At 41.5% G+C, this 13,619-nt stretch overlaps 1 protein-coding gene across 3 annotated transcripts in view; it reads left to right on the top strand.

Annotated features, from left to right (window-relative positions):
• Nucleotides 1–13,619, top strand: part of pik3r3b (phosphoinositide-3-kinase, regulatory subunit 3b (gamma)) — a 598,971-nt gene that overhangs the window by 152,701 nt on the left and 432,651 nt on the right. For 2 of the 3 annotated variants that reach the window (XM_072273711.1, XM_072273710.1), the window contains exon 3: nucleotides 11,658–11,750. The exons of the other annotated variant lie outside the window; for it this stretch is intronic. In XM_072273711.1, coding sequence (XP_072129812.1) covers nucleotides 11,658–11,750 — 93 coding nt within the window. The remainder of the gene's footprint in view (nucleotides 1–11,657; nucleotides 11,751–13,619) is intronic. 3 annotated transcript variants of the gene reach the window in all.

Genomic DNA, 13,619 nt, shown 5'->3' with positions numbered 1-13,619 from the left:
GTTTTTGACATCAGTTTAGTTGGTCTGTTTTATTTCACTGAAGTGCTTGATTTATAGGTAGAATATGAAACACTATGATGGCAAAAGTTACGGCAAGCAGGATTTTTTACAGGCTTCCTCTTGAACAGGAGAAAAATGTTAAAGTATTTCCTCAAGCTGGCTCCAGAGTTGCAGTGGTAACCAGGGACCCAGGGCCTGTAGGGTGAAACAGTGGATAGCGGGATGTTAATGTACATTTAAAAAAAACAAAATTAGAGGCATTATTATCTTGCCAAAAGTGCCAGAAATGCATGTATCAGGCAGCATCTGTGGGGTCTTCGGGTGGGAGGAAAGAAACAGAGCTGATGTTTCAGGCAAATGACCTTTCATCAGAACTCCTTGTGTGTTGAAAGATCATCAATGCTGAAAGGCTAGGCAGCATCTATAGAGGTTCTTTCCTCACTAATGCCGCCTGACCTTGCTGTTCTGGTTTCTCAGCTATCCAGCAGTATTTTGGTTCCGTTTCATGGTGGGACACTGAAATTTCTGTTTTACACTGAGTCAAAATACATTTGTGTATGCGTTTGTGAGTGTGTTTGTTTATGCTTGTGTCTGTGTGCCTGTGTCTTCCCTACAAATCCTGGATACTCTTCTTGTGAAAGAATCTTCCTTGACATAGACCAGAAGACTAGGCTATAAACATGAAACATTTAATCCCTGATGAGCTTAACAGTAATAAATTTCCTCTGGGGGAGCTGGCTTTTCTAATTGTACATTTTACTTTACTTGTATAATACCTAAGCCTCAATAGCTCCCGAGTGCAACTAGATCCTCAGTTTCCTTACTCACAGACCCCAGTCAGTTGGGATTGGCAACAACATTTCTATCACAATCTTCATCAGCACAGGCACACCACAAGGCTGTGTGCTTAGACCTCTGTTCTACTCGCCTTATACTTATGACTGTGAGGCTAAGCACAGCTCCAGTGCTATACTTAAGTTGGCACAGGAGTCTCAAGACACACACCACCAGGTTCAGGAACAGTTGTTACTCCTCAATGATCAGACTCTTGAACCAGAGGGATAACTTCACTCACCCCATCAATGAACTACTCCCCCAACTTAGGGACTCACTTTTAAGAACTCCGCATCTCATGTTCTAAACATTTATTGCTTATTTATTATTAATTCTTTTTGTACTTGTACAGTTTTTCTTTGCCTTTTGCATATGAGTTGTTTGTCCATCCTTTTGGGTGGTCTTTCATTTGGTGTTATTGTGTTGCTTGCGTTTACTGTGAATGCCCACAAGAAAGTGAATCTCAGGGTAGTATTTGGTGACATATATGTATTTTGATAAATTTATTTTCTACTTTGAATTTGGTTGAAATTATGCATTTATGTTTACTGGAGCATGAGCTGTTGTTGCTGCTGGTTTCTCACAAAGTTTGTCTTTCTGGGGGAGCATGGAACAAAAGTACAGGAGAGTATTAACATTAAAATTCTACAGTTCATTTTCAGATGCTGGGCATTGCTCTTCCTCATTTCTGTTATCTTTTCCATTCTGAGAGCCCTCCATGACACCTGCAATCCTCTAATTCTGACCTTTTTGATTAATACTCCTAAGAACCTCTGGCTATGCTAAACATCATGAATAAATAGAAGTTGTTGTTATTTTTTGAACTATTTGTGTTAGTCTGGATCCCTGAGATTTTGTTCAGTGAAGGTGTACGGTAGTGAAAGTAATCAATCAAATTCAAAGAAAATATCTACGATATTCACTACCTTTTGATGTTATTGCAGGCTTGGATATCACCGTACCTAAAGACACAACTTACACAGTCTGAACTAGCTAACAAATTAATTGAAAGTCATATTTGATGACGTTTAATCAGGTTTGTGACGCCATTTCCTAAATAAACGAACATTTCCTGCTGAATTCAACTCAAAGGGATAGACTGCTATTATGCAGACTCAAGTTTTTGCTTGCTGCTTTACAACATCAGTACATGAACCTCACCTCATTAATACACATCTGGCAGGTTTAGGTCTGGGCCAGGTCTGTCGCTTGCAACGTCAGAATCCTGGCTGGTGTGACAGTAGGATATGGGATTGCAGGTAATGGATGGTGGTTCAGGACAGGTAGGTGTGCTTATTGTCATGACCAGTTGACCTGATGCTTCAATTAGAGAGTCCAGAGGAGTGGCTGGTTGGAAACAGATGCCTCCTTGGGCTACATTTGATCTCCAGCTGACTGCAGAGGCACATTGTACATCTGAATCCTGAAATACTAATCTGATCCACAAGAAAACCCTGATTTACATGCTAAAGCTGCCAAGTACTTGGAATAGGTTGGCTGCCTGACCGACCGCTGGATTCACCTTTGTCAGTGGCCTAAGTAACTAGTAGTGAATAGACTGTTAGTTAGTAACTCCACCCAAATTATTTTCCCATTCGAGGCAAATCTGTAAAATCTGATTCCTGCTATTTAAAATGATGACTTCTGTCAAAGCATACTTATTGTGGTTAGTTCCAAAACTCCTGGTCTGTTCGATGTACAGGAGGAACATTGATCACGTGTATTCATTTTGCATTTTCACTTTATTGACTTTGTAAAGCTGCCCTGGGGAAGGTCAGTCACTGAGGATCTCGAGGGATGAGCACAGACCTCCATTTTATTGTCTCCAGCATCCATTCAGTTTACTGTTATGCTAATTCCGAGACATTTTGCTGTTTTGACTCTTGTCTGTTTGTTCTTCTGAATTTTGGATAGCATTCCAAGTCTTCCCTCAGAGTAACAGATATGCATGTTTTTCCTTCAGAGACCAAAAACTTGGCTTTGTATGAAGTGTCATTACTGCAACCTTGAGGAAATTTGGGGCACATGTATCTTGTGAACACGTTGAGAAATGATAGATTTAGGAAGAGTCCATGGGAGAATGCTGCCGACTGGCACATTCTCGGCTGCAGGAGTATGTGCTGAGGGACGCACTGAAACTTGGTGCAGCCACCGCAAGGGCCCGGTGGGGAAGGACCACAGTATAGGTTTCTCCACCCATGGGAGTGGGAGGGGTCGGGGGGCGGGGAGTATACCCCTCAACAATGATATGGTAAGCTGAACTACTGGAGTGCCACTTGGGTGGCTATAAATACGGATATGTACTGACTATAATGGAAATGTATGTAAAAGATGAAAAGTTATTGAATGGTTTATTGTATATATTTATTTTTGAATAAAGTATATTTTGAAATATAAAAAAAAATCTTGTTAATTGGAAATTTGAGATTTTTTACTGTGAGGTGTTAAAATGTTTCATAGCAATTTGTTGTTGATCAGCTCAATACTCTATGGCCACAAAAAGAGTTGGATAACATCCAAACAACAGGAATTCTGCAGATGCTGGAAATTCAAGCAACACACATCAAAGTTGCTGGTGAACGCAGCAGGCCAGGCAGCATCTGTAGGAAGAGGTGCAGTCGACGAAGGGTCTCGGCCTGAAACGTCGACTGCACCTCTTCCTACAGATGCTGCCCGGCCTGCTGCGTTCACCAGCAACTTTGACGTGTGTTGCTTGAATAACATCCAGTTTGATTTGTGTGACTTTTCAATTAATAGCAAGTGTGTGTGTGTGTGTGTGTATGTGCATGATTATAAGGGTGTGTAAGTGTATTTTGTGAACATCCATACAAATATGTGTGTGTGTGTGCCTTGTTACATGTATGATTATGTATTAATGTGTTTTGTATCTGTGTATGATCTGCATGTGTATGTACTTGTGTATTTTTATTCCATGACTGCATGTGTTCTTTATGATTGTATACACATTTGTGTGGATGCCTTTATGCACTATGTGAATGTGCGTGCATGTATGTGTATGATTTTCATGTATGTGTTTGAGTGCAATCATTGAAGAGTCAAAGAGACTCCCTTCTCCTCATGCACACCCACACATCCACTCTGGAACAGCTGTTGTTTTATCTAATTTATGAACTGGTGAAGATTATCTGCTGTGTGTTCAGCTTTTTTGGCCAGCTTGTTCTTTAAATGCCATCTCATCGATTTATAGCACAAATTTGTGAAACAAAACAGCAACCAACTAACAGCATTAGTGAAGAATGCAAACTTTACTCAGGTACATGTATGCTACCCATGATGGCACAGTGGTGTAGTGCTTGGCACAACGCTTTACAGTACCAGTGACCCGGGTTCAATTCCCGCCACTGCCTATAAGGAGTTTGTATGTTCTCCTGTTTCCTCCCACAATACAAAGATGTATCAGTTGGTACATTAATTGGTAATTGTAAATTGTCAAGTGATTAGTCCAGGGTTAAATAGAGGAGTTGATGGATGGCATAGCTCAAAGGGCTGGGAGGGCCTGCTTCACAGTGTATCTCAATAAATATATAAAATAAAATATACCTGGGCAGCATCAATCCCACCATTCTCTGGGCAAGACTTCCTTAGGAATTTGAATCATGGAACTATAATTAATAATCAATGTGGGCTATGTACCAGAATGTAGTTCTGAACAGCAAGAAGATGTTTAATGAGGTGACCAGGGAGTCTGTTGTAGATCAGCATACATTAGACAAGTGGATGGTGGAGTATGTATTATCCAGAGCCAAGAACATTAACGTCATTGTATGGCCTTCAACAGAAGAGTTGGGACCCTGTATCCAGGAAAGACCCAAGGCATGCTCATCCAGAGACAGCCTGCTCTGCATCCTACATTACAGACACAACGCTGAATGATGGGATGGATCTTGGGAATAAGAGCTACTGCTTCTCTCCTGCGTACCTGGGCATGATTCAGTAGGAAATTGTAACTAAAGCAGTCTAGTGGAAAGTGCTATCACTATCCTCAAGGCAAGTGGATTAACTATAGGCACAGTGCTGAAGGGATTGGTGGCTACCCTCTCCGGCCTTAATCAGATTGGTGAGATCATGACATTTCTTCCAGCACTCTGGCCACATCTATTAGGCCTCACTGCTGGCATTGACTTATTCTTATGCCATTTCTTCTCAATCTCACTTTGTCACTGCCTGGAATTCATGGATTGGTTGGGGGATGGTGTTGCTTCCCGGTGAAGGATGTTGCAATCCACTGTGACCCCAGAGATGCAGGAGGCAGAGGTACCCAAGTATGTGCCTTTAGTTTCCCTGTACTTAGTAGCCTCTTTATTTTCAATGTTGCAGTGTCCTCCCCCAGGGAGAGGGCACACTGGTTAGTGGACCCAACATGGAGCATGCATCTGCAGAGGCCCAGTAGTCCATTTGTTATTTACCATCTTGTCTAAAAAGCTGCGTGTTGAAGTGGAAAAAGAACCCTAAAAGAATGCAACAATACTTGTACGCTGCTACTTGAGCCTAAATTGAAAGAAGTGTTCCTTTGCAATAGGAAAGAAAATTGTATTAAATTCGTGACATGTTTAAAACAAAGACAGATTCCTTGTTCACAAGATCACAAGACAAAAGAGCAGAAATAGGCCATTCGGCCCATCGAATCTGCGTCACCACTCCACCACGAGCTAAACTATTCTCCCATCTAGTTCCAATTTCCTGCCTTTTCCCCATATCCCTTGATACCCAGCCTAATCAGATACCTATCAATCTCCTCCTTAAACACCCTCAATGATCAGGCCTCCACAGCTGGATGTGGCAATGAATTCCATAAATCCATGACCCTCTGTCTAAAAAAATTTCTCCTTGTCTCTGTTTTAAATGGGTACCCTCTAATTCTAAGACTGTGGCCTCTTGTCCTGGACTCACCCACCAAGGGAAACAGCCTTTCCACATCTGCTCTGTGTAACCCTTTCAACATTCGAAATGTTTCTTTGAGATCCCCTCTCATTCTTCTATGCTCTAATGAATACAATCCAAGAGCCGACAAACGCTCCTCATATATTAGCCCCTGCATTCCAGGAATCATCCTCGTAAATCTTCTGAACTCTCACTAACATTAGTACATCCCTTCTAAGATAGGGGGCCAAAAACTGCACATAGAGTATTCCAAATGAGGCCTCACCAGTGCTTCATAGAGCCTCATCAACACCTCCTTACTCTTATACACTATTCCTCTTGAAATGAATGCCAACATAGCATCGCTTTCCTTACTGCTGATCCTTCCAAAATGTACAACCGTGCATTTCTGAACATTGTATTTCATCTGCTATTTCTTTGCCCACTCTTCTAAACTGACTAAGTCTCTCTGCAACCTTTCTGTTTCTTCAACACTTCCTGCTCCTCTACCTATCTTGGTGTCATCTGCAAACTTAGCCACAAAACCATTTAATCCATAACCTAAATCACCGATATACATTGTAAAAAGAAGCGGCCCCAACACCGACCCCTGCAGAACACCACTAGTAACTGGCAACCATCAGGATAGGATCCCTTTATTCCCACCCTTTGCTTTCTGCCTATCAGCCAATGCATCACCCATTCCAATATCTTTCCTGTAATTCCATGGGCTCTCATCTTGTTATTGTGGAAAATACAGTCAGTTCCAGAAAAATCAATTTAATTCAACTAATTGATAGCAGCTGAAACTCACTCCTTTACCACCTTCAATTGAGAGTTTGATTTTCAACATTGCCTGAAGGATTGATTTCTGTGACACTGCTTGCTTGGAAGTTACTGCCAGAGTCATCTCTTCTTGCACTGCTTACTCATTTAGTTTTTCTCACACTCTGTGCAAATTAGTTCATTACAAATGCAAGGAAAAACACCAACTGTCTGTTAGAATCCAGCCTTGTCTTTTGAAGAGTTTTAATAGAAAGATGATAAATATAGATGGTTTAGCTAATTTAAACATGTGGGCCAAGGAAATAGCATTATTAATGTTTGTGTTCATGGAGCTCCCTGCCTTTGAATTTCTGTGGTGCCTATAGGTATGTGTTAAAAACGGCCGCTGTGCAGAGTGCCAAATTCCAAGGCTTTGGCAATACAAGTCAGCTTCACACAGCCAAATTTCGTTTTCCACATTTTACCAGACCTCCACTGGCTTCAAGAAACTAACTGTAATGGAGACATAGAACATTTCATACTCCCTTGTTTTACAGCCTTAATAAATTCTTACTCTTTTTAGTCAAGTGATGCAAAACCACTTTTCAACTATATATATATATATATATATATATATATATATATATATGTGAAGAAAAGCATCCGTTAGTCTTGTGAGACCATGGATCTGCACCTGGAAAGTCTTCACTCTCCAGGGCGCAGGCCTGGGCAAGGTTGTATGGAAAACCAGCAGTTGCCCATGCTGCAAGTCTCCCTTCTCCACGACACCAATGTTGTCCAAAGGAAGGGCGTTAGGACCCATACAGCTTGGCACCAGTGTCGTCGCAAAGCAATGTGTGATTAAGTGCCTTGCTCAAGGACACAACACGTTCCCTCGGCTGGGGCTCGAACTCACGACCTTCAGGTCGCTAGTCCAATGCCTTAACCACTTGGCCATGTGTGCATGCATGCGCGCGGGCACACACATATATCAGCCCTTTGACTTTGCTGCACCATTCAATACAATTGCAGCCAATCCTATATCTCAACAGCATAAACCCACTCTCTCTGTATACTTTAATGCAGAATGAGTATAGAAATATACCTCTCTCTTTGAATATATTCATTTACTTGTCATTTACCATTTTCTGTGGTTGAAAATACTGTGTTAAGAGATTTTTCCTCATTCCAGTCATGTGTTCACTCTTTATTCTTAGACTATTCTATGCCTCCTGTCCGATTTGAATGATTCTTCCCACATCTGATCTGTGTACCTCCATCAGAATTGTATGTTTGAAAGAAGTTGGTGCTTTTGTTTGCTTTAATGCATTCCCTTTGCCTTCAAAATCACAAAGAGAATATTCCATACTTTATTCATTGTTAAGAAGCTTTTTGAAATGCATTAAGCATTATCTTCAGAGTAAGTGAAATAACAGTGACCTTCTACCAACACAACAGCAAAGATTAAGCGTAATGAACACTAAAGCATCTACAAGAGGCAATATGTCAGGAAGGTGGCGTCCATAATTAAAGGCCACCACCACCTAAGCCGTACCCTTTTCTCAATGATGTCATTAGATAGGAGGAACAGGAGCCTAAAGTGCCACATTTCAAGGTGCAGCTTCCCCATTGCTATTAGGCTCTTGAACCAACCTAAGAAAAGTCTAATACTACCTCGGACTATATTTCTTCCTTTTCTTTCTCTACTTTCCTTAATGTTGTTATGTTTATTTTATTCTGTATGCATAACTTTTGTTAATTTTTTGTCATGTTTGAACTGTATTGTGCTGCTGCTGTAAAAAGCTAATTAATATCCTGGGTACATATGCACATGACAATAAACTTGATTTGAACTTGAACTTCCCAAATATACCTGACGTAGGGCTGAGTGCACTGACCCTGTCATTAAAGCCTGGAATTTCCAGGAAATTTAGTTGATTCTAAGACACAGGACAAATTTCTCATGAGGAAATTTTTATGTAACTGGTATATACTTAAATATTGCTGTGTCTGGATTTCATTGATAAAGTACCAAACTTCCTTCCTTGTTTGCATAATTTTATCCAGATTACCAAACTATCTTCCCATGGAAAAGATGAGTTCCCTGAGGTTTTTGCACAAGTCATGAGCTGCTGTAAACTTAAACCCAACAATGCCACCTGTTACCTGAAGCAAGTGGAACTGAGCTCGGTGACACTCCCTTTCTAGTTAATCCTTGAATTTTATCATTAAGATTTGCACAACATCCCACAAGATGTTTTCAGCCTCATTCTGAACTCCTGATATTTTCAACTGAGTCATTGGAAAGACCTCTCCCTAGACATTATAATAGAAGAGGAAGATGTGAAGACAAGACAAAACAGAGCAAAGGGCAGTCAGTCATGGTATTGTCTCACTGGTAGCAACACATTCTTACTCACTTTAAACTGTTTTAGTGTTTTGGTGTTGATTAAACACTTAGCAGGAAATTTAAGTGCAAATTCCTAATAGTGGATGATCCCTAAAGGGATTTGTGCAGAAAGTGAAACTGAAGGAAGGGATCATCAATAATTGTAATGAATAGCAAAACAGGTAAGAAGGCCAGGGTAAAATTTCCATTGCAAATGGGACAAATAACTATGATTTCCATACAGGTCTGAAAGGTAAAATTCTAACTCGGTGTTCTTGCATTACTTCATTAACTGTAATTTGGATATATTCCTGGCAGATTTGCAAGTCAACAAAAAAAGATTGCTAGAGGACATTAGAATCAAATTCATTGCTTTGCACACACTGCTTTGTGAGCAATTTTGGGTCCCTTGCTAAGAAAGGATGTGCTGGCATTGGTTTGGGTCCAGAAAAGATTTTCAAGGAATGAAAGGGTTAATGTACAAGGTGTGTTTGATGGGTCTGGGCCTGCCTGTATTCACTGGAGTTTAGAAGAATGAGGGAGTGAAGCTCTCGCTGAAACCTTTCAAATATTGAAAGGCCTAGACAAGTGGACAGGGAAAGAATGATTATAATAGTCGTCGTCGTCGTCGTCGTGGCTATCCCTTGAGGTCGAGGATGATGCTCTTTGTTCTGAAGAAGTGGCCCACAGAGCGAAGACGCCTATGCGTGTATTTGTTTAACGTGCACTTGATGTTGCACTCTAAGAAGCACACGGTACTTCACAAATCAACCAACTGATTCCAATGGCGTGGAAACCACGACGATTGGAGCTGATGGATTTGTTGCAGCCTTCATCCGCCTTCACAGCCATTGAGTTTGAAGTAACTTCGTCCACCTGTTCCGCCGTTGAGGTCTTGGTTGGATTGTTCTTTGTCGGGGAACTCACCCTCGACCTTACCGCCATGGGTGACCCTACCAGGAGCATAGCTCCAGATGGCATTGCTCTCGGGATCACAGGATCACACAAGCTTCTCCACCACGACAAGGTGACAATCCACGGTTATAATAGTGGAAGAGTCTAGCACCAGAGAAAGTGTAACCTCATAGCCGAAAGATGTCCCTTTAGAACAGAGTTGAGAAATTTCTTTAGCCAGACGATGGTGAATCTGTGTAATTACTTGCCACAAATGGTTATGGAAGCCAAGTCATTGGGTGTATTTAAAGCAGAGGTTGGCGGGTTCTTGATTAGTAAGGGTATCAAAAGTTACGGGAGAAGGTGGGTAAATGGGATTGAGAGGGAAACAAATCAGCCGTGATTGAATGACAAATCTCGATGGGCTGAATGGCCTAATTCTGCTCCTATGTCTTAACAAATGATGAAAGGCCCAGATAGAATGGATGTGGAAAGTATGTTCCCTATGGTGGGAGTGTCTAAGACCAGAGGACACAGCCTCAAAATAGTGGATACCCTTTTAGAATGGAGCTGAGGAGGAATTTCTTTCGACAGAGTGGTGAATCTGTGGAACTTGTTGCCACAGGCAGCTGTGGAGACCAAGTCTTTATGTATATTTAAGGCAGAGGTTGATAGATTCTTGATTGGTCAGGGCATGAAGGGATACAGGGAGAAGGTTGAGAGGAAAAAGGGATCAGCCAGGATAAAATGTCAGAGCAGACTTGATGGGCCAAGTAGCCTAATTCTGCTCCTATATCTTATGGTCTTACAAGCACCCAGATCTTGCAGAATCTACCGCAATGCTTTCTGGCTTTAACTTCCAATGGAAGTGGCCCTAAAATAGTATTCTGAATCATGGAGAACTAGCTTTTTTGATTTAATCATGCATTTATTTACAGTTTGTGTTGTAGAGACTGTTGGGGTGGGTGTGGGATGTGAATGGTGATTATTACATGCCATGGTTAACACATACAGTGTAGTGGTTAAAACTTGGTACCTGTATCAGACAACATCGTATTTAGATTAGTAGCTTCAATCACCTCAAACTACTGATAGTTGAATTTGGGTTTCTGTGCCACAACCCTCCATCAGTACTCAATGCTGGGACAGCTCAGATATGCTTGACCTCACTGGACAGGTATTGTAGATAAAATGCAGAAATTATAGCTGCCCTATATTCACTACTGAACACCCAAATTATGCAGCCTTTGGGAGCATGGAGGTCAAGAATCCTGTCATGGATTAGTGAAGCTGTTGCCACTATTTGCTGAGTCATCTTTTTGTTTTCAGTCTCGGGCTCAGCAATCTTAAAGTGGGTGAGCCTAACTCACTTACTAAAGGCGCAGCACCTAAACTCAGTCATTAGCAAAAGTGTAAACTGCCATTATCTTATTTAAAAACACTTCTTGTAGGAATCGATATCTTTTTAAAAAAATAGCTTCTAAATGTAGTATTTTATATTTGAAATAGTTGATGTGAAGGAGTAATGCAGATAGAAAATGTCATCAAAGAACTCTGAAATATGCACATGTTCAGCTGGTCAGTTTTTCACCTGCAAGCTCTAACTTAATTATATTGCGGTTTCCAATTATGTGACTCTTTAACAGAAACTGTCCTGCACAAAGCAATGCTAGTTTATATAGCTACAATTGTAGAAATACCCCTTCCAAAGCTTCCGGTCCTGCTGGAATAGCCAACTGGACTGCTTGTCAAGAATGATAAGAATACATGTCAGAATACAAGATGTTTGCAGCTTGTTACATAATGGTTGTGATTAAAAATCCAGTTCAATTGATGCTCAGAGGAGTCTGCTGGCTGGCATAATAAATAGTCTCTCTGTGTTCTACATTGACAGTTCCCTCGGGGCAGGAGCTAACTGAGCTGTTAACTCTGCCGGATCAAGCACCGCAGATTGTGATGAAGCTGATTGAGGCCTTGGAAAAGCAAGGTACTGTCGTTAATAATTCTCTCAGTTACACTGTGTGGGCAAATCACAGGCATACACTTGCACAGGCGCATTCTAGTGTGCATGCGGTTCATTGCCAGAATACAGATTCTCCTCTTTTTCTGCATCAAAATTAAAGGGTTCAGGTTCCAGTCCATGCTGAGGATTGCGATAGGAGTCCTCATGTACAAACAGGAAGTGCTAGAAGTACTTGACAGGTCATCCATGGAGGGAGAAGCAGAGTTAACGTTTCAGGTCAACAACTCTTCGTCAGGGTCACTGGCATCAATCAGAGTCAGAGGCACCCACTTGGCTCCCCTTCAAACCTTCAAAGGTCAAGGCAAACAAAGCAATATGGCAGCATGACACTGCTCTACTAAGAATGTTGACTGTTGCAAGGTTTTGACCTGAAGCATCGACAATTCCGTACCTCCCACTGAAACTGCTTGAACTCGTGAGTTCCTCCAGCAGATTGTTTGTCTTCCCCCTCCCCCACCCTCGAACCCCCCCCCCGCCCCCCCACCGCAAGACCTTGCTGGCCTCAGAAAAGATTTTACCTGGCCTGAGTTTGAATTGCAAGGTTTTGGTCACAAACTGCTGGAGGCATTGATTCCTGAGAAAAGATTGTGATCATTCCTAAAAGAAAGAATATTGACTGGGCTGAGGAACATGTGAGGGAGCAGGATTTGGAATGATAGTTCACATGGGGAAGATCAGCAGCATAGCTGGCCTGCTTTCCTGCTGTGAGCTGTTGTGTTAGCAGCACTTTCCAATTCTCCAATGCTACTCAGAAGGGACTCTGAGATTGGATAGAGCAATGTGTCTTATTCTGTCCCCTGTAGCTGCCATGCCTCTGAGTGGGGTAGATTTGTGAAGGGTTAGTAAAGCGAGTTATACTCCTTTTAAGCTAAACTAACAGTTGACAGTGTTTACCTCTATTCTGCTCTCCGTTCCTTCTCTGCTCTTTGGGCTTTGACACTCACAGACCCACTTGGGTTCTTTATGATGTCTTTGCTTGGGATGCAATAAGGGAATACTATGCTTATGGAGAACTGTTGTGAGTGGAGGTACCTCACCAGGATCCAAGCTCACACCGTTGCTTTAAGGCTGGGTTCTGAAAGTTGTGTAATGTGTAATAAACTGTTACGTTGGATAGATGGAATTTGTTTGTTAGTTAGAAAAGAATAATTGTGCCCATGCAGGGCAGATGACCTGGCATTCCTCCAGCTCACCGTCCTTTGGGGCAGCTCGTACCTCTTCCAGATGAATCAGAGCTTTACGGCTAAACTAGGACACACCTTTAATATGCTCTGGCTTCCAAATTTACCAGACTGCGTTCCATTCATTTCAAGTAGCTGTAAACCAATATGTGCTTCAAAATTTCAAAGTATTTATAAAATGATGGAATTCTCTGTGATTTAAAGGAAACAGAAAGGAACCCTAACACAATGAGAATAGTCAACCACACAGCTTGTCATTAAGAAAACCGCAGCCAAACAAACCACTGAGGTGGGCTGAGTTCGTATCCATTTTATGTTGTGAAGTCTTCACCCCTCCAAAGCTTTCCATCTTTAAACCTCAGCAGTCTGGGACAATGTCCATATGAAATTTATGAGGAGATGGGAAAATACCTGACCTGTGTAGTCTCCCCTGCCTTGAATGGTTTGCAGGACAAACCTTTAATCCTCTGAGAGGCTCTGTTCTCCTAAAGCAACATGCTTGTGTCAAAGAATCAGGACAACTGACTTCCACATTTATAATTTTTTATTTGTACCATTTTATCTCAAAACTCTCTTGTTCCTCCTTCATTTGGTTCTGTGACAGAAGCCTTTCCCCATTTTTTTCAGGAATCAAAAATGACAGATTTCAGTA

The sequence above is a fragment of the Mobula birostris genome, chromosome 12 (genome assembly GCF_030028105.1).
Source record: "Mobula birostris isolate sMobBir1 chromosome 12, sMobBir1.hap1, whole genome shotgun sequence".
Lineage (NCBI taxonomy): Eukaryota > Metazoa > Chordata > Chondrichthyes > Myliobatiformes > Myliobatidae > Mobula > Mobula birostris.
This window is presented reverse-complemented; position numbering and strand designations above follow the sequence as displayed.